This window comes from Microcaecilia unicolor, chromosome 10 (genome assembly GCF_901765095.1).
Source record: "Microcaecilia unicolor chromosome 10, aMicUni1.1, whole genome shotgun sequence".
NCBI classification, from domain to species: Eukaryota; Metazoa; Chordata; class Amphibia; order Gymnophiona; family Siphonopidae; genus Microcaecilia; species Microcaecilia unicolor.
The window spans coordinates 20,421,513-20,443,815 of record NC_044040.1 but is presented as its reverse complement, the minus strand read 5'-3'; the positions used below and the strand labels follow the sequence as shown (position 1 = coordinate 20,443,815).

Below are 22,303 nucleotides of genomic sequence, written 5' to 3'. Positions count from 1 at the left end.
CCACCTTGCACTGAAAACTTAGCATGTGCAGGTGCCGGTATCACGGAGAGTAGCGTTTTTGTTACCATCAGGGGGAAGTCTTCAGCTGGCAGAGCTTGGGATCCCCACCAGCTACGACTAAACATATGCTACTGTTGGGTGGGCCTGAGCCCTAAGTGGGTGGGCCCCGGGCCACCCAGGCCCACCTGTGGCTACGCCACTGGTTGTCAACAAAGACACCTAAATCCTCTTGTGGAACCTAGCATCACGTAGCTACAATTTGGGTATTCATCATTATGCACTTAAATTTCATCTAAAGTAGAGGCTGACAAATGCGCAAACCAATAGGGAGATAATCTCAAAAATCAGTTTATTCATAGATTATGACTTTCCGTGGAGGCTCCTCCTGTCTTCTTGGATTTGCTTAAATTTCATCTGCCATTTGGATGCCCTGTCGTCTAGCTTCCCACAGTCCTCCTGAAATTTCTCACAGTCCGCAAGCGATTCAACAACTTTAAATAATTTTATGTCATTTACACATTCGATCGCTTCACTTGGATGTTCTAATTTCCAGATCATATATACATTTATTTAAAAAACACCAGTCCCAGTACAGCAAACTGTGGCACTCTACCTTCCTCCATTTAAAGATTTGATCATTTAACCCTATAGACCTATGAGCATGACATCAGTAGTATGAAAAACAAAATTACTAAACACATAACACAGATATGGTTTAATGGATTTAGACAAGGGAAGTCCTGCCACACCAATCTGCGATATCGTGGAGAAACATGAGTCAGCTGACAAACACATCTGGATTTTCAGAAAGCTTTAGACAAAGTTCTTTACAAGAGCCTCTAGAGCAAATTAAAAAGCCATGGGATAGGACGAAATGATGAAAAAATAGAAAAGAATACGGTTAAATAGGCAACTCTCTCAATGGAGGAAGGGGCATAGTGGAATACCACAGGAATCTGTACTGTGAAAAGTGCTTTTTAATATACTGATAAATGATCTGGCAATGGGAACAACGAGTGACTATATTTGCAGATAACACAAAATTAATCGCATGCAGTTTGTCATACATTACTGGAGGACTTTGGGAGACTGGAAGAATGGCATCCAAATGGCAGATGTTATCAATAGAAATCAAACAAAATAAAACATGGAAAAGAAAATAAGATGATACCTTTTTTATTGGCCATAACTTAATACATTTCTTGATTAGCTTTCGAAGGTTGCCCTTCTTCCTCAGATCGGAAATAAGCAAATGTGCTAGCTGACAGTGTTTATAAGTGAAAACATTCAAGCATTACTATGACAGTAAAATAGATACTATTGGAGATTCTACATGGAATGTTGGTACTATTGGAGATTCTACATGGAATGTTGCTAGTGTCCAACATTCCATGTAGAAGGCTGCGCAGGCTTCTGTTTCTGTGAGTCTGACGTCCTGCACGTACGTGCAGGACATCAGACTCACAGAAGCAGAAGCCTGCGCGGCCACATTGGTGATCTACAAGGGCCGACTTCTACATGGAATGTTGCTAGTGGAATAGCAACATTCCATGTAGAATCTATAGAAATCAAACAAAATAAAACATGGAAAAGAAAATAAGATGATACCTTTTTTATTGGCCATAACTTAATACATTTCTTGATTAGCTTTTGAAGGTTGCCCTTCTTCCTCAGATCGGAAATAAGCAAATGTGCTAGCTGACAGTGTTTATAAGTGACAACATTCAAGCATTACTATGACAGTAAAATAGATACTATTGGAGATTCTACATGGAATGTTGCTAGTGTCCAACATTCCATGTAGAAGGCTGCGCAGGCTTCTGTTTCTGTGAGTCTGACGTCCTGCACGTACGTGCAGGACATCAGACTCACAGAAGCAGAAGCCTGCGCGGCCACATTGGTGATCTACAAGGGCCGATTTCTACATGGAATGTTGCTAGTGGAATAGCAACATTCCATGTAGAATCTATAGAAATCAAACAAAATAAAACATGGAAAAGAAAATAAGATGATACCTTTTTTATTGGCCATAACTTAATACATTTCTTAATTAGCTTTCGAAGGTTGCCCTTCTTCCTCAGATCGGAAATAAGCAAATGTGCTAGCTGACAGTGTATATAAGTGAAAACATTCAAGCATTACTATGACAGTCTGACAGGGTGGGAGGGTGGGGGTGGGTAGGAGGTATGCATGGGGACATCAAAGCATATCATTGATATTCTAACAGGATGGGTGTGGATAGGTGAGGGGTGGGGTGATCAACAAAGACATACAGCTTTATGGTTTATAATGGGCTAGGAATTTAATATGGACAAGCGATGCAAATAGGGAACAATACCCCCAATTATAGCTATAAGATGCTAGGTTCCATGCTGGAAAAGGATCTAGGTGTCAGAATAGACAATACATTGAAATTTTTGCTCAGTGTAACCTGGCTGCCAAAAAAGCAGATAGAATGTTAGGAATTATTAGTAAAGAAACAGAGGGACATGATCATATATATTTTTTTGTTTCATTCTCTCTCTCTCAATTATGCGATCATACTTTGACCATTGTGTGCAATTCTGGTTGCCATATCTCAAACAAAATATATAATGGACAATTAAAAAAAGGTACAGACCATAATTAATAAGGGAATGAAATGACTCTCATATGACGAAATGCTTAAGAGGTTGGGGCTCCTCAGCTTGCAGAAGATGCGGCTGAGGGGAGATACGATACAAGGTCGATAAAATCCTGAGTGGAGAGGAATGGGTAAACATGAAGCAACGGTTTACTCTTTTAAACAGTACAAAGAAGTACATGAAGTTGCTAAGTAGTACATTTAATCTGAATATTTGTATTGGTACTATTAACTTCTATAACCATCATAACATATAACATTGAGTATACAGTAGATGGAATACAAAATAAATTAAATTATGGATGACAGGTATGTGTTGAGACATAGTGATCCAGTTTTTCCCATCATTTTAATGAGTCTTCAGAACCATTGTGCTTTACGAAAGCTATAGTTTCATATTTTCTCAAAACACTTAACCAATTCCACTGTAACGTAGCACTCAACATTGAATTGTCTTCCCAGTTGTTAATTAACTTCATAGCTACAGCTAATAGGAAATCAAACAGATAATTCTGTCGAAGGATGAGTCCGTTAGTGCAGATGATTTCCACCACACTAATTTAAAGGCCAGATTAATATTAATTCAAAGTAAAGCAGAAAATTGCCTCCACAAATCAGTCCAAAATAGCTGTAAATTTGGGCAGTAGTAAACCATATGTGAGAGGGTACCTATGTCAGGCTTGCAAGACCAACATTGGTTACTATTTGCTAATTCACTTTGTTACACCATTAAACCAATGGTCTCTGTTCTCATATTTCACACACTAACATTATCGGCTTTTGTCTCACCAAGAACGGGAAGAAAGGTTTTACTCTTTTGAGTTTCCACATGGAGTGGAACATCTTTTTCGTAGTGTTTTTCACGTGGGCATCAAGAGTGAGGTTTCGATCAATGGTGACTCCAAGAATTTTCAAGTTTTGTGAGACAGGAAGAGAACAGTATGGTGACTGAGTGACTGAGCACACTTATTCTGACACATTCATTGGAAATTAACAATCCCTCAACAGTGCCCAATGCATGCCTGAGACTTGCAACGTATGCCGAGACGTAGTCCTTCTCAACTCCACAGAGTTCAAGGAGTGGAAGAGTAGCCTAATGGTTTACTCCTTTGGCATTACTCTTTCTAAGTTTAAGGTCATGTTGGAGACTCATTTATTTCGGTTAGCTTTTAATCCTCGACTTGAGCCATTTGTGGTGCAAGCTGCTTTGAAACTCGGGTCTCTTACAGCACAACAGTATTGTAATGTTACTTTTTGCTTTTATTTTATGCTTTTTTTGAATTGAAATTTCTATTTTACCTGTTACTCTATTTATATTCCGCTTTTGTGGTCTGACCCTAAGCAATCAAATAAATGAAACCTTGAACCTTTAGAGGAGGGGAGTAGCCGCCTAACGGTTAGAGGAGTGGGATGAGAACCACGTAAACCCAGATCAAATTCCACCGCTCCTTCTTGTGATCCTTGACAAGTCCCTTAAGCTTCCATTGCCTCAGGTTCAAATCTAACTTGTAAGCCCTCAGAAACAGGGAAATATATATTGCACTGAATGTACTAGCCTTGAAATACTGAGTAAAGGTGCTAAATCCAAAATTCCTTTACCTGTGCTAAAGCACTTTTAACGCAGTCTTGCCATTGGCTGGTGCCAGTTGTCCATACTGTGGATCAAAAGGTTTTGGCACAAGGCCACACGATGCTGTTTGACCAACTGTTATGTTATCTTTGCTTCAATCATTTTTAATTGTAATATCATTGCCTAAGCACTGGAATTTCATTCATGCATCAGTTTAAAGTGCCATTTGCTTACGATTAATAACAGTGACAAATAAGATGACAGACTGAGAAAGCTGAGGCTTATAGTGTGACAGATGTCACCTCCCACTGTCTGGGGCAGACAGTGCCTTAACCTCCGTTTGTTATGATAGTACTTTTTCCATGTGGCACAATATCACCCATTACAGTGCACAATAACAGACGAACCCAAGCTGCTATTAACTTATTAAACTGTGCTGGCAAATGTGTCCATCCTAACGCACGCCCGTTGCTGAAAGATTAGAAAGCTGGAGCAAGATTCAAGAAACAAACAGCTGCTGCCTGTGAGATGCACATGGTATGCATATATGTACGTGCAGGTGTGTGTGTGTATGCCACATAAACAGGGGCTTCCTGCAGTGAGACAAGAGCCATATGCAAAGGCGAGGTAGGTAGATAAAATGTGTTTTTTCTGTCAGAGCTTTCAAGGTACCAGAGGAGTCTGGAGAGCAGGACAGTACAGACGGAAGACATCTTGCAGCTTGTTTTTCAATGTGTGTAATTCCAATATGCAAATCCTACATAATAATTCTCATCTCCAACGTTCTAAAGTAGCTGCCTGTGTCCGTGGCGCCTGGAGTTGCTAAGCTAGCCTCTGCAGCCAGGCTGACGTCACTCACAGCTGATTCCCAGGCAGGGGGAGGAGTAGGGAAACACGCGGAGCAACTGTGAGAATACAGAAGGGTACTTAATTGCGGGAGGCATAATGGATGCGGGGCTCTGTGCTTTCTCTCTTCTTTTGTCTTTTGCTGGATCTAAGAAATGTGTTTAGTCAGAATAAGGAAACTGCCGCTAGTTTACCTTGAGGGGCCGTCATCCTTTTCATCAGTCGATGTGTGGAAGATGACACTGCTGCAGGCACCTTTGGGTGCATACTGACATTTCCCCGGTGCCTAGCTTTGTTGCGTGTCACGACATGAGGCAACGGCAAAACCATATCAGTTCAGCTTATGGAAGAAACAACTTGGTGAATTATTTTTACTGATGTCAGATGAAAACTGCTCTCTTTCATAGATGCTGCTCTGCTTCTGGTTACCTACTGCACTGCAGGTATGGGATGAAGTTCAATGGTTGAAGCTGAGTCTAGGTGCCAAAAAAGGAGATGTTGCAGATCAGAATTAAGATGCATTGGCAGGTCTCTGTGGAGGCTCCTTCCTGGAATACCAGGGGTGATGGAAGTCAAGATTAAGGTGTATCGGCAAAGCTATGTGTATAGAGGAAAGAGAACGGAGTCTCGGTAGTAGATGATACAGGGGGACTTTCTGTTTTAGGAGGCACTTTATATAGGTTGTGGTTGAACAGCTTCCATATAATTGTTCTTAAAGTGTTTGGCTTTCTTTAGGGTGAACATTAGCCTTGCCAAGTCTAGTTTCAGAGTCTGGCCCTTATAAACCGACAATTTAACAAGTTAACTGCCTATTAACAACATTCTTCTTTCTTGAGACTAGGTACCTTCCTTTCAGCCTCACCACAACTGGAATATTCCCTTCCCACTATGCATTCACAGAGCTGCCAAGGGGGCCAACTTCCTATGTGGAAGATTTAAGACCCGCCCTGCCCATAACTTCACCCCACCCACAAATCCGGATAGCCCTACCCACAGCGCCACCAGTGGTAACTTCTCATTCCAGAGGCAGTAGGAGATGACATTTTAGGAAGGCCTCTCCTGCTGCTACTGGAAGGGGAGGTCTCTCGGCGGGAGATCCCAGCTCCTCGGTGGGAGTGTGGGAGATGACTCAGAAATGCGGGAGTCTCTCGCTGAAAGCAGGAGACTTGGCAGGTGTGTATGTTTGGACTGCATTCATTACAATAAAGGGCCCATGAATTACTGTACATGTACCCACCCACCCCCCTTTTCTCGGAACCTCTGCTGTGAGTCCTCCTAGTCCAGTTCAGACAAGTAGGTTATGTCTTCCTACCAGCAGATGGAGCCAGAGAAAAACAAATCAGTGCTACCTTCACTCCCCCTTACAGGGGGCTGTTGCTGCTTTCAGCTCCTTGGTATCCTATGGCAAAGCAAAGACAACTGAAGGCAATTATTATATTTTTGGTTTCCAATTCACCAAAGCCGAACCTGTTGCTTTCATAAAGACTGCTGTTTTAAGTGTCCATTCTGAGCTTGAACTACAACCAGTGAAAGAATGGTATAAGTGTCTGACAGCTTGGCCCAGCACATCTATTACACGCCCACAGGACCCCAATGTAGATCCACCCACTTACTTGCTTACTTCCACTCAGCCTAGGCCAAATGTACCAGCTGACAAATGAACTGCCATGACTTACATGCAGCATATCACCTCCCTTCTTTTCTCCCAGACTTACTGGAAACAAGCAGAGGGACCAGTAAGGGGAGTGTGATTGAGTCTAAATCTGACAGATCACTATAGGAGAGTGAGAAGCAGTCTGGAAAAAGAATGTAGTGTCAGTAGCTTCTGCTGTCAGACCCATCAAGTGGCAACACGCAAAACTGGACCCACATCTGTTTCAAGGGGAGAGGGAAATCAGTTCCAAAGAACTATTGCCTGAAGTGTCCCCTAGACTTGATCTATGCTCTACCAGGAATCGGACCTACAGGTTTCCAGGAGGGCTTACACATAATTGCTGCACTAGATCACATGTCAGCATCATCTGCTAAAGCCAGATTAAAACTGAGGAGCTGAAGGCAACATCAGCTCTATTTAAATGGAAAGACATCAGCTCGGAACTGTTTTTATTTGGCTCTATCTGCTGGCAGAGTACATAAGTACATAAGTAATGCCATACTGGGAAAAGACCAAGGGTCCATCGAGCCCAGCATCCTGTCCACGACAGCGGCCAATCCAGGCCAAGGGCACCTGGCTAGCTTCCCAAACGTACAAACATTCTATACATGTTATTCCTGGAATTTTGGATTTTTCCAAGTCCGTTTAGTAGCGGTTTATGGACTTGTCCTTTAGGAATCCGTCCAACCCCTTTTTAAACTCTGTTAAGCTAACCGCCTTCACCACTTTCTCCGGCAACGAATTCCAGAGTTTAATTACACGTTGGGTGAAGAAAAATTTTCTCCGATTTGTTTTAAATTTACTATACTGTAGTTTCATCGCATGCCCCCTAGTCCTAGTATTTTTGGAAAGCGTGAACAGACACTTCACATCCACCTGTTCCACTCCACTCATTATTTTATATACCTCTATCATGTCTCCCCTCAGCCGTCTCTTCTCCAAGCTGTATAGCCCTAGCCTCCTTAGTCTTTCTTCATAGGGAAGTCGTCCCATCCCCGCTATCATTTTAGTCGCCCTTCGCTGCACCTTTTCCAATTCTACTATATCTTTCTTGAGATGCGGCGACCAGAATTGAACACAATACTCAAGGTGCGGTCGCACCATGGAGCGATACAACGGCATTATAACATCCTCACACCTGTTTTCCATACCTTTCCTAATAATACCCAACATTCTATTCGCTTTCTTAGCCGCAGCAGCACACTGAGCAGAAGGTTTCAGTGTGTTATCGACGACGACACCCAGATCCTACTACTACTACTACTACTACTATTTAGCATTTCTATAGCGCTACAAGGCATACGCAGCGCTGCACAAACATAGAAGAAAGACAGTCCCTGCTCAAAGAGCTTACAATCTAATAGACAAAAAATAAATAAAGTAAGCAAATCAAATCAATTAATGTGAACGGGAAGGAAGAGGGGAGGGTAGGTGGAGGCGAGTGGTTACAAGTGGTTACGAGTCAAAAGCAATGTTAAAGAGGTGGGCTTTCAGTCTAGATTTAAAGGTGGCCAAGGATGGGGCAAGACGTAGGGGCTCAGGAAGTTTATTCCAGGCGTAGGGTGCAGCGAGACAGAAGGCGCGAAGTCTGGAGTTGGCAGTAGTGGAGAAGGGAACAGATAAGAAGGATTTATCCATGGAGCGGAGTGCACGGGAAGGGGTGTAGGGAAGGATGAGTGTGGAGAGATACTGGGGAGCAGCAGAGTGAATACATTTATAGGTTAGTAGAAGAAGTTTGAACAGGATGCAAAAACGGATAGGGAGCCAGTGAAGGGTCTTGAGGAGAGGGGTAGTATGAGTAAAGCGACCCTGGCGGAAGATGAGACGGGCAGCAGAGTTTTGAACCGACTGGAGAGGGGAGAGGTGACTAAGTGGGAGGCCAGCAAGAAGCAGATTGCAGTAGTCTAAACGAGAGGTGACAAGGGTGTGGATGAGGGTTTTGGTAGAGTGCTCGGAAAGAAAGGGGCGGATTTTACGAATGTTGTAAAGAAAGAAACAACAGGTCTTGGCGGTCTGCTGGATATGAGCAGAGAAGGAGAGAGAAGAGTCAAAGATGACCCCAAGGTTTCGAGCTGAGGAGACAGGGAGCATGAGAGAGCCATCAACAGAAATAGAAAACGGGGGGAGCGAGGAGGTGGCTCGGTTTTGGTCATATTTAATTTCAGGTGGCGTTGAGACATCCATGCAACGTGGAACCTTGCATGACGTAGCTATAATTCAGGTTCTTTTTTCCCACATGCATCACCTTGCACTTCCTCACATTAAACATCATCTGCCATTTAGCCGCCCAGTCTCCCAGTCTCGTAAGGTCCTCTTGTAATTTTTCACAATCCTGTCGCGATTTAACGACTTTGAATAACTTTGTGTCATCAGCAAATTTAATTACCTCGCTAGTTACTCCCATCTCTAAATCATTTATAAATATATTAAAAAGCAGCGGTCCTAGCACGGACCCCTGAGGAACCCCACTAACTACCCTTCTCCATTGTGAATACTGCCCATTTAACCCCACTCTCTGTTTCCTATCCTTCAACCAGTTTTTAATCCACAATAGGACATTTCCTCCTATCCCATGACCCTCCAATTTCCTCTGTAGCCTTTCATAAGGTACCTTGTCAAACGCCTTTTGAAAATCCAGATACACAATATCAACCGACTCCCCTTTGTCCACATGTTTGTTCACTCCTTCAAAGAATTGAAGTAAATTGGTCAGGCAAGATTTCCCCACACAAAAGCCATGCTGACTTGGTCTCAGTAATCCATGTCCTCGGATGTGCTCTGTAATTTTGTTTTTAATAATAGCTTCTACCATTTTCCCCGGCACCGACGTCAGACTCACCGGTCTATAATTACCCGGATCTCCCCTGGAGCCTTTTTTAAAAATGGGCGTTACATTGGCCACCTTCCAATCTTCCGGTACCACGCTCGATTTTAAGGATAAGTTGCATATCACTAGCAGTAGCTCCGCAAGCTCGTTTTTCAGTTCTATCAGTACTCTAGGATGAATACCATCCGGTCCAGGAGATTTGCTACTCTTCAGTTTGCCGAACTGCCCCATTACGTCCTCCAGGTTTACCGTGAAGTCAGTAAGTTTCTCCGACTCGTCCGCTTGAAATACCATTTCCGACACCGGTATCCCACCCAAATCTTCCTCGGTGAAGACCAAAGCAAAGAATTCATTCAGTCTCTCCGCTACGTCTTTGTCTTCCTTGATCGCCCCTTTTACCCCTCGGTCATCCAGCGGCCCAACCGATTCTTTTGCCGGCTTCCTGCTTTTAATATACCGAAAAAAATTTTTACTATGTTTTTTTGCCTCTAATGCTATCTTTTTTTCATACTCCCTCTTCGCCTTCTTAATCTGCGCCTTGCATTTGCTTTGACACTCCTTATGCTGTTTCTTGTTATTTCCAGACGGTTCCTTCTTCCATTTTCTGAAGGCATTTCTTTTAGCCCTAATAGCTTCCTTCACCTCACTTTTCAACCAGGCCGGGTGTCTTTTGGACTTCCGTCTTTCTTTTCTAATTCGCGGAATATGTATGGCCTGGGCCTCCAGGATGGTATTTTTGAACAGCGTCCACGCCTGTTGTACAGTTTTTACTCTCTCAGTTGCCCCCCTAAGTTTTTTTTTTACCGTTCTTCTCATTTTATCATAGTCTCATTTTTTAAAGTTAAACGCTAACGTATTTGACTTTCTGTGTACAGTTACTTCAAGGTCGATGTCAAAACTGATCATATTATGGTCACTGTTATCAAGCGGCCCCAGTACCATAACGTCCCTCACCAGATCATGCGCTCCACTAAGGACCAAGTCTAGAATTTTTCCTTCTCTCGTCGGCTCCTGCACCAGTTGCTCCATAAAGCTGTCCTTGATTTCATCAAGGAATTGTATCTCTGTAGCGTGTCCCGATGTTACATTTACCCAGTCTATATTTGGATAATTGAAGTCACCCATTATTATCACATTGCCCATTTTGTTCGCGACTCTGATTTCTTTTATCATTTCTGTGTCTACCTGCTCATCCTGGCGAGGCGGACGGTAGTGCACTCCTATCACCATTTTGTTCCCTTTTATACATGGAATTTCAACCCACAGTGATTCAAAGGTGTGACATGGACGATAAGGAAGGACTTAATTTAGAAAATTGTGTGGTGAGTATACATTTGTATAAGTATGCATCTTGACAGGAGAAACATTTTTTTAATATGATCTGTGTGTAGGCTTTCTTGGGGAGGTAGTTTAGGCAGAGCTGGGACAAAGATGAACTATATTCATGCATTTTACAGAATGTGTGTTCATGTGTGCGCACACATAGGGTATATAAGTACATTACACGTGTTCTGAAGGTGTCAAATTTCTGCACTATCTGGAACAGTTCTGAGAGCCAATCGTATAAAATGAGTGAGTTCTGTCTCCTGAAGCAGTGCTGTGCTGAATGGCAAATTTGGTGCCTTCAGCTGCTCTTGATTGTGTACCTCTGTTGGATACAATAATGTGATTGTGATTAAGAAGAGGAATGGTATCTTCCCAAGCGAAAGTACTTTCTGTATTGGTATCTTTACAATTATTATAGCGTATGTGCCACTGAATTTTTGAGTTTCTGTTATTTGCGCGTTTTGCACAGAGTTTTTAATAATAAAGATTATCAAAAGAGAGAGTTCCAAATTACCATGTTCAGCAACTTCTTTTGATTTACATTTTTTAAACAGTTGCTTTTCTCCAGGTTTCTTGATACGTGGAGTATTTTCCACTGTTGTTTTTTCTACGGTTAAAATTGAACACCGGTGATATGAAAGGAGTCGCCTTGAAGGATTGCTGTCTTAGATTAATAAATTGAAACTCCAAAGCTCCAGGATTATCTTTCAACTGTCACGTCTGTGGCCGTGACCACCCTCATACTCACCCTGTTTCTGGGAGTCAGTGGCTGTGCTGGCTTCTGCTTGTCTCTGTGTCTGTCTCTGTCTTAGTTTCTCTCTGGCTCTGTGTGCTGATTGCCCTACTGAATCTCACCTGTGTGGGCTTTGCCTCTTCCAAGATGGCTGCCGCCTCTTCGTCTCTGCCAGTATCCAAGATGGCTCCCGCTGTTACTTTCTATGGGATGCCTGCTCTGAGTGTCAAGCCTCTGTTTGGTTGCAAGGTGATTGCTGCACCTGTGGCTCTGGTGTTGAGGGGCTTTATTAGTGACTTGGAAACTACAGTCCTGGCCTTTGCATTGCCATTTCCTCCGCAGTGCCTTAGGTCCCGAGGTTAGTGTGCTGTTAGCACCGTTTGCTTTCCTTGTCTTTTGCTCTGTGGGTTTTCTGCCCTTCTGTGTTTATTGTTCTGTGGGCTTCCAGTCCTTCTGTGTTATTTGCTCTGTGGGTCTCCTACCCTTCTGTGGGTTTTCAGCCCTTCTGTGTTTATCGCTTGTGGGTTTCCAGCCCTTCTGTGTTTATAGCTCTGTAGGGTTTCAGCCCTTCTGTGTTTATTGCTCTGTGGGTCTCCTACCCTTCTGTGGGTTTTCAGCCCTTCTGTGTTTATCGCTTGTGGGTTTCCAGCCCTTCTGTGTTTATGGCTCTGTAGGGTTTCAGCCCTTCTGTGTTTATTGCTCTGTGGGTCTCCTACCCTTCTGTGGGTTTTCAGCCCTTCTGTGTTTATCGCTTGTAGGGTTTCAGCCCTTCTGTGTTTATTGCTCTATGGGTTTCCTACCCTTCTGTGTCTAGCTCTGCTAGTTCTCTGTGTTTGTTTCCTGTGTATGACTTGTTAGCTTGGGCACAGCTTTGTTGTTAGCTGGTGTATAGCTTTACTAAGTCTTCTGAGTTTGCTCTGTGTATGTTCCTGTGTATGACTGGTTGCCTGGGTATAGCGTTCCTATTAGCCTGGGTACAGTCTACTAGTCATTGTGTTGATTCCTGCTGACTGCCAGAACCCGGACAGTTCCTGCTTGTCTGCCTTGCCTTCACCTAGGTGCCAGGGGGCACTCCTGGATCTTCATTCCTGCTGTTCCTGTAAGTCCTACCGGCTGCCAGAACCTGAGGGCTCAACCCGAGGGGGAAGGCAGTCAAGTGTAGGTGAAGCCTAGGTCCAGGGTGTTCCAGTTCCGCTCCAGTGTGTTCCAGTCCAGCGGGTTTCACTCCTGTATGTTCCTGTCCAGTAGGGCCACTCCAGTGTGTCCAGTCCAGCGGGCCCCACTCCAGTGCGCACCTGTCCGGTGCGTTCCAGTTCCGAGTATTCCAGTGTAGAACTCCAGTCCGGAGTTCCGGTCCAGTCTTGTCTTATCTCTACCTTGTAGGTGATCTTGCCTGCCACTGCCGCTCCACGGTAGTGGTCCAAGGACTCACGAAACCAGTGCTCCCGGGAAAGAAGCCTGACAGTGTGCCAAGGTCCTCGTGCACGTGACACAACTAAGAGGTTATTCGATCGCTGTGCATCTTAGTTATTCAATATTAGCAAACTGATGATCATTTCTTTTGATAAAATGTGCAGAGGCATCTGTGTTGCTTTTATAAAATACCAACAAAAATATCCCCAAACCGTTGCATTTGTTTTGAAGAACTGGACCATCAGATAGCCAACACGGTAGCCTTCAATATTCTCAAACAGAACTGGATAGCTCCCAATCTTCATAAGTCCAGTTATACTTAAATTTTATGTTTCAATAATTAGATATTCATCCATTTAATGTTAATCTCTATCACTATTTTTTCATATCAATCTTCTTAAGACCTTTCTACAAAATTATTTATACAAGCAAAGAGCACTTAGCTTAAGTATAGCAGGCAACCTCCCTCAAAATATGAATAATTTTTAAGAAGATTGATATGAATACTATCAGATGCTCATCAAACCTAGCAGATATAGGATTTGGGGTTTCCTAGTAGAAGATAATCTATGAATCAAAGGAAGTCGTCCAATATAGTTTCATCTCTCTGTTCTTTAAGACCCAAGTGCTTAAACTGTATCAAGGACATCCTTACTGCTAGCTGTACTATGACTTAAGACTTCACCAGTACATCAATTTTTGTTTTGAAAATCTGAGTAGCGGATGTGACTTGATTTTGTCAGAATTTCTCCGACTTCATCTAGTAGAGTTGTGATTACCACAGAACTAGGGAATTGGAAGACTGCTTCTCTCCATTGTGCTCCAAGAGTATGGGGTACAATATGATCTCATATACTGACTCCCAGGCCCAGTGCTATGAAGAGGAGGTACTCCATGGTTACACAAACATAGTTCTCGTGTCTTATGCAGTACTACACAATCTGGAAAGCTATTATTGGACCACAGAAAACATTCCAACAATGCTCTAAGCACCTTTTCTGAACTTGTTTCTCAATTACCATTTGTCAGTGAAGATCAGGCTTTAGTGAAGAAAAATGAGGACTTACCATTCTCCATCTACAAATTTAGCAATGCAATAATCCCCTCGACGGGGTGTGTAAGAACCTTCGACAGGAGGATGGGCGGCAATTTCACTTCTCATACTCTCCATCAGCTTCTCCAGCTGGGTTCCTGCACAGGAAAGAGACGTCGAAAAAGAAGAATAAGTGATACATGATATCACTGCCTCCATTTCAGCAAACTTAGCAATAAGGAGACTAAAATCGAGCTGCTGTCTAATAGTATGTGCATTCAGTGGGACTGGATCAGCAAACATTGGGAGCAGTGGCGTAGCCAAGGGTGGGCCTGCAGCACACCTATCATGTGGTTGGCAGGGATCCCCAAGCCCCACCAGCTGAAAACTCCCAACAGCTGTCCCTCCTGCGTACCTTGTAAACAGCAGCGAGAAGCAACTGATACATACTGCTCGCACCGGCCCCACAACCTTCTCTCTGATGTATTCCCACCTATGTGGAAACAGGAAGTTGCATCAGGGAAGGCTGTGGGGCCAACATGAGCAGTGTGTATTAGTTGCTTCTCGCTGCCAATGAAAATCTATTTAAAAGGTATGCGGGGGGGGGGGGGGATGTTTGAGTGACCATATGGCATGTAGGCGAGAGAGAGAGACCAAATCACTTGTGGGGAAGGGCAGAGTTCTTCTGCCCACCCATCCTGTGCCCAGGCCCACCCAAAATTGGGTGTCTGGCTACGCCCCTGATTGGGAGAAAGACCAGTTAATATTTCAATAAAATAGGGACATCTCTATGGAAGTGTGTATGATGGGGACTGCCAGTGCTGAAATCTCAGGGGACCTATAACAGAAGAGAAACCCACTTGGAGACAGTGACTGCAATGAAAAATGAACTCCAGAAGGAAACTCTCAGGCATCATGCAAGTACAATTGTGAGCGTTACAGTAATTTTGAGAGGCCTAGGTCATACTCCACATACCCTGGGGGCTTTGGAATGAGGTTTGTTACTGTCATGGTATAAATAAAACTAATCCACGTAGAGATATTACCTCCCCACCCTCCCACACCCACAAGAAACTGTTGTACCAAAGAAAATCGTTGTATAGTGTTCTGTATTTCAGAACTATACAAACCAAAAGTACCCACTCTACATTAGTTATATTTTCTTTGTTTTTTTTTCTCATATATTGTAGTTGGCTAAGAGATTAAACCAATAGACACAACTAAATACTACTACTACTACTGTCAACCATGAAAATTATTTTGGAAATTCTGACATTCTCCTAAACCTCCAGGAGCAACCAGTATTCAAGTTTACTTCACACGGATTGGTTTATGCCGTGTATGATGTCATTTGTGACATCACAGTTGATAGGACCAATCAGATCCAGGAAGCATGGGGTAACGTGGGACTTTCTTGCCTCCACAGCTGCTCCCAGGAATCCTGGAGAGTCACAAGGAAACAGTTCAAAGAATTTCAAACAAGACAACCCATAAGGTAAATATTGCCACGTACAGTGGGTCCCTCTGAAATAGTGCATGGCATGTATAAAGGATGCTTTCTTTGACTATATTTTGACTGACGAGTCATGAGTCAGTCAAAATATATAGGTGCTTCCCTTTTGTGAAAATGTAGGAGTATTTTTGTTCCTGCTATAGAGTACAAGCAGTTAATGTACTACCAGCTTGTCTACCTGGGAACTCAACAGTAATTTTAGAAGAGGCTGTCAAGGGTGGGATAGCAAGAAGGCACCTGTTTTGAGGCTACTTTATAAAGACACCTAGGCAGAAGTAAAGGAATCCTGTTCAGAAGGAAAGGATCCTCAGGAGCTTAACCGAGATTGGATAGCAGAGCCGGTAGTGGGAGGTGGGGCAGGAGGTTGGGAGGCGGGGATAGTGCGGGGCAGACTTATACGGTCTGTGCCAGAGCCGGTGGTGGGAGGCGGGGATAGTGCTGGGCAGACTTATACGGTCTATGTCAGAGCCGGTGGTTGGGAGGCGGGGCTAGTGCTAGGCAGACTTATATGGTCTGTGCCCTGAAGAGCACAGGTACAAATCAAAGTAGGGTATACACAAAAGTAGCACACATGAGTTGTCTTGTTGGGCAGACTGGATGGAACGTGCAGGTCTTTTTCTGCCGTCATCTACTATGTTACTATGTAAGTAAATGTTCACACCAATTTGATAAAGTATGCCTTTAATCTGCGACTAATATTCCGCCAGTGTCGTTACGCTCATATTAGCCCTCTCCTCAAGTCACTTCACTGGCTTCCTATCTGTTTCCGCATACAGTTCAAACTCCTCTTATTGACCTTCCTATAAGTGCATTCACTCTGCAGCTCCTCAGTACCTCTCCACTCTCATCTCTCCCTACATTCCTCCCCGGGAACTCCGTTCACTGGGTAAATCTCTCTTATCTGCACCCTTCTCCTCCACTGCTAACTCCAGACTCCATTCCTTTTATCTTGCTGCACCATATGCCTGGAATAGACTTCCTGAGCCGGTACGTCAAGCTCCATCTTTGGCCGTCTTCAAATCTAGGCTAAAAGCCCACCTTTTTGATGCTACTTTTAACTCCTAACCCTTATTCACTTGTTCAGAACCCTTATTTTATCATCCTCACTTTAATATTCCCTTATCTCTTGTTTGTCCTGTTTGTCCTAATTAGATTGTAAGCTCTGTCGAGCAGGGACTGTCTCTTCATGTTCAAGTGTACAGTGCTGCGTACATCTAGTAGCGCTATAGAAGTGATAAGTAGTAGTAGTAAGTAGTAGACTCTGCCCATGCTCTATCATAGTCTCTTCCCAAACACCCCCACATTCGAGTGGCACAAAAATATACTTTTTTTCTTTTTTTGTTATTGCATATATGTTTACGCAGTAGGTAATTTTAAAAGTGCCCTTTTATGCAAATACACTTGCAAAAATGAACAAAACAAAGCCTTTATAAAATTACCTCCTTTCTGTTCCCATTTTCTTATCCAAGCTCTGGCATCAGCCTTGTTCTACTTACTGTCAATTTATTTCTATAAAAATGAGTCAGTGAGGGACTCCTGGGTACCCCTGGGCACTTCAGAAGTGCATTCAACATATACCGAAAAGGAGAATATGACGGCAAATAAAGACTACAAATGTTATCCAGTTTGTCCTATTTTGGGGTTCTACTTGATCTCTGGCTTTTCCTTCAGAATGTAATTGTATTTTACATGCATTGCCTGTCACCTATTATTTCTCTGTGATTACTCTGTGACCTCTGATGTGAATTACTTAGAGAGGTCACACAGCTATGCAACTTCCTGTGGGGGTTAGACACAGTAGATGCAGCACATGCAGCACATGGAGCACATGGAGCTCATGATCTCTCCTAACCTGAGAGGATCTATGGTGGTGTGAGCATCCATTACCATCTAAGCACATGGAAGGAGCTGATAATACAAATGTATAGTAATATGTATATATAAGCCTGTCTGATTATAATCTAACTACAAACTGTGAGTAAACAGATGTTTTGTTACTTCAACTTTAAAGTGACTCAGCAGTGAATTATTCAGGGGTGAATGAGAGAGAGATGAAGAAAGAAATTAACATTTCTAAAGCTGAAGCTGTGTGTACTAAAGTCTGCTAATTATTTACTACAAATAATCCAACAAAAGGGTTATGGGCCCAGGGTCCAGGAATTGAAAAAGAAGAGAAATATTACCAGGCAGAAAAAAAGGCCACATTTTTCTCTTAAGTTTTAAAGGAAAGATTCAGTCTGTCTCTCTCTCCCCCCACACAGCAGACAGAAGGCTAAGAAAATGGCTGAGGGAAGAAATTCACCATTTTTCTATTCTCTCAAGGTGCCTAGATTAACTGAGTTTAATTATCAGCAGTGGGAACTAAGATTCATATGTCTCCTTCGAGCAAAAGGATTAAATATATGCTTAGACCAAGACAGAACAGCTGAAAATATGGCTGAATGGGACAATGCAAACTATTATGTGAAGTGCATGCTTTTGGAAGCTCTCTCTGAGAAACAAGCCATATTAGTGGAGGGAAAAGATACACCAAAGGACATTTTATATAAACTGAGAACTATGTATGCAACTACATATGCAAAGCAGCAACCAATTTGGTTGGCAGAGTTGAATGAAACCAAATTAAGGGATAAAAGTAAATGTAATGATCACATTATGCATCTTATGTCTTCATTTCAAAAGTTAGAACTTTCTGGAATTCCCATGTGTGATGCATTGAAAAGAGCATTTCTTTTTACCTCACTATCAAAGAAGTTTGATGTTTTTAGGTCTGTAAATGAGGCCATTGAAGGGCAATCTTTTGAACAGACAACATCAAAACTAAGGCAGGAATGCATAATAAATGATTCTGAGGAGATGTGTTCTCAAAGCAAGTCAGAGAGAAATGAAACAAATTTCTTGGCAAAGAACAGAGGAAGGCGGAGCTATGGGAAAACTCCACCCAAGGGCAAGCTGATTTGCTACTCATGTGGAAAGGAGGGACATGTATCTAAATGGTGTAAGGAAACACAAAACACTCCCTCTAGCTCACCTAAGCCAATGGAACTAAAGAACTTTCAAACCAGGAAATGTATGAAGGACAAAGATAAACACAAGGGCTTTCTAATGGCAGAAAAATCTTTGACTATGGTAAATAATAATTCAAATGAAAGTACTTGGATTTTGGATTAGGGGAGCACATGCCATTTAACCAATTGTAAGGATTTCTTTCAGGAAATGTGTCCAGAGGAAGGTATTCTTAAAACTGCAAAAGCAGGGACTGCTAAGATCCAAGCAAAAGGTATTGGATTCTTAAAATGCAAAGTGTCTAATGAAGTTAAAGAAATTCCTGTAAGTGATGTCTTGTATATTCCCCAAGCAGTTTGTAATATGCTTAGTGTATCTACATTAGATAAGAAGGGATTTGTGATTCATTTTGAAAATAGTAAGTGCACAATCTCTAAAAATGATGAAGTGTATGCTGAAGCTTTTATGCATAATGATGTTTATAAGCTGAACATTTCAGGTGAAGCCTCACATATGGCGCAAGTAAGGAAGAATGATGGTAAATGTAGTCTGGAAATCTGGCACCGCCGCCTGGGACATCGTGATTTTAAGGTGATCCAGGATCTTCACAGTGGGCAACTAGCCACCGGCATTCAGATAAGTGCAGATGCTGGTAAAATGGAGAAATGCATAGACTGTGTTACTCAAAAAGGTGTGAGACCCTCATTTCCTGCATACACAGGAAATAGGAGTAATAAAGTACTGGACTTAATACACAGTGACTTATGTGGACCGTTTAATATCCCATCATTGGGAAATAACAGATTTGTGCTAATATTCTTGGATGATTTCTCTAGATATTGTGTGGCCTATTTGCTGAAAGAGAAAAGTCAAGTCACAGACATGCTGAAGAAATACGTAGCCATGGTGAGCAACAAATTTGAAAGAAAACCAAAGGTTCTTCAGACCGACAATGGTGGTGAGTTCACTTCACAAAGCATGCGCACATTTCTAGAACAAGAAGGCATTCAGCATATCACAACAGTAGCTTATACACCAGAGCAAAATTCTGTTGCAGAGAGAAAATTTAGGTCACTTGTGGAAATGACCAGATGTATGCTGTCAGATAGCAATCTCCCTAAAAGACTATGGGGGGAAGCCATTCTCACAGCAGTGTACCTACAAAACAGAATGCCAACTAAAGGCGCTGAGCGCACACCACATGAGACATGGCATGGTAGGAAGCCAAACCTGTCACACATAAGAACATTTGGGAGTACAGCATATGCTCATGAACCAAAGCAAAGAAGGCATAAGCTGGATTCCACAACAGAAAGGGGCATTTTAGTTGGCTATGCTCCAGGACACAAAGGATATAGAATTTTGAATCTGAAAACTGGCATTGTTGGCATAAGACATGTTACATATTTTGATGAAAACAAAAGGGTTGATAAAGGCTGGATTATCCCAGATGAGCCTTATCATCCAGAATATGAAACTAGAACCATAATAGACATGCCAGTGTATATAAATGCCATACCAAGGCAGATGTCTGAAAGCAACTCATCTGTATCTAACGAGGAACAGGCAGAGGAAACAGACACAGAAAGGATCATTGAAAAAGACAGTACAGTTGGAGAAGGGGAATCAATTGGAGAAGAACTCTCAGATTTAGAGGATGCGGAAAGGTCAGACCAACCTGTTGTCAGACGCTCATCCAGGGAAAACAAAGGTGTTCCACCCCCAAGACTGTCTTACCTAACAAAGTCAGCAGAAGCTCAAGAGCCCTTAACATGGGATGAGATTGAGAAAATGCCAGCAGAAGAAGCTGCTGAATGGCATAAAGCTGCACAAGAAGAAATTGATGCATTGGATAAAAATAATACTTGGATTCTTACAAAATTACCTCCTGGCAAGAAAGCTATAGGATGCAAATGGGTATTCAAGTTAAAAAGGAATGCACAAGGAAAAGTGGAAAGGTATAAAGCAAGATTAGTCGCAAAGGGATATCTTCAAAAATATGGAGAAGATTTTGATGAAGTGTTTGCACCTGTAGTGAAACACACGACAATTAGAACACTTCTGAGCATTGCAGTCTCAAAAGGCATGCAAGTCAACCACATTGATGTGAAAACAGCGTTTCTTCACGGAGATATAACTGAAGACTTGTACATGGAACAACCAACAGGTTTCATAAATACAAAACAAAGACAGCTAGTGTGTAAATTAAACAAAGGTCTTTATGGATTAAAGCAAAGTGCAAAATGTTGGAATGAAAAATTGCATGAAATATTGACAAGTTTAGGATTTAAGCAAGGTGAAGCAGATAAATGTTTGTACACTAGGTGCACAAATGGACAATATGCATACATTTTAGCTTTTGTTGATGATCTGCTCATTGCAAGCAAAAGTGAGCAAGAGTACAAGGACATTGCAAAGTGTTTAAACCTCAATGTTGAGATAAAAGAACTGGGTAATGTGTCATACTATCTTGGTATAGAAATTGAGAAACAAAATGATGGTTCTTATCTTCTAAGCCAGAAGCAGAAAATAAATGAGCTTATTGAAAGTTTAGGTATGCAAGATGCCCAAGTTGTAAGCACTCCCATGATCACTGATTTTCTGAAGGATGAAACAGTAAGAGAACCTTTCCCAGATAACATCCAATATAGATCAGCCATAGGTAAGCTTTTATATCTAGCTACCACATACAGGGCTGATATAGCAAATGCAGTAGGAATTTTGAGCAGAAGGGTCAGCTCACCTACCAAATCAGATTGGACTGCAGTTAAAAGGATGGTAAGGTATTTAAAGGGTACCATTGATTGTAAATTAAAGATTTCAGCCAATAGTAATCCAAAACTAATATGTTACTGTGATTCAGATTGGGCAGGGGATCATTCTGATTATAAATCCACAAGTGGATATGTGTTTATGTATGGAAATGTACACATTTCATGGGCCAGTCATAAACAAAGTATTGTGAGTTTGTCTTCTACAGAAGCTGAATATGTGGCCGTATCGGAAGCGTGCAGAGAACTGATGTGGATTGAAAAACTTATGCTGGATTTTGGAATAGCTGAACAGAGACCAATCCAGATAATGGAAGAAAATCAGAGCTGCATCCGACTGTCACAGAATGACAAGGTTCAGTCACGCACCAAGCACATCGCAACGAAATACCACAACGTGCGAGAGTTGGCGAAAGAAGGGGTCATCAGTCTACACTATTGTCACACCAGTGAGATGACAGCTGACATCATGACCAAACCGTTACACAGAGAACATTTTGTGAATCTGCGTATAAAGCTTGGACTTTGTATGAATAAATAATTGCATGACAGTTATGCATGAGAAGGGGTTTGTTGGAATGTAATTGTATTTTACATGCATTGCCTGTCACCTATTATTTCTCTGTGATTACTCTGTGACCTCTGATGTGAATTACTTAGAGAGGTCACACAGCTATGCAACTTCCTGTGGGGGTTAGACACAGTAGATGCAGCACATGCAGCACATGGAGCACATGGAGCTCATGATCTCTCCTAACCTGAGAGGATCTATGGTGGTGTGAGCATCCATTACCATCTAAGCACATGGAAGGAGCTGATAATACAAATGTATAGTAATATGTATATATAAGCCTGTCTGATTATAATCTAACTACAAACTGTGAGTAAACAGATGTTTTGTTACTTCAACTTTAAAGTGACTCAGCAGTGAATTATTCAGGGGTGAATGAGAGAGAGATGAAGAAAGAAATTAACATTTCTAAAGCTG

The 22,303-nt window shown here is 42.2% G+C and overlaps 1 protein-coding gene across 1 annotated transcript in view; it reads right to left on the bottom strand.

Moving 5' to 3' along the window:
• The window catches only part of SND1 (staphylococcal nuclease and tudor domain containing 1), a 1,412,868-nt gene that overhangs the window by 117,007 nt on the left and 1,273,558 nt on the right, over window positions 1-22,303 (bottom strand). Inside the window, exon 19 of the mRNA XM_030217129.1 lies at window positions 14,060-14,183. Coding sequence (XP_030072989.1) covers window positions 14,060-14,183 — 124 coding nt within the window. The remainder of the gene's footprint in view (window positions 1-14,059; window positions 14,184-22,303) is intronic.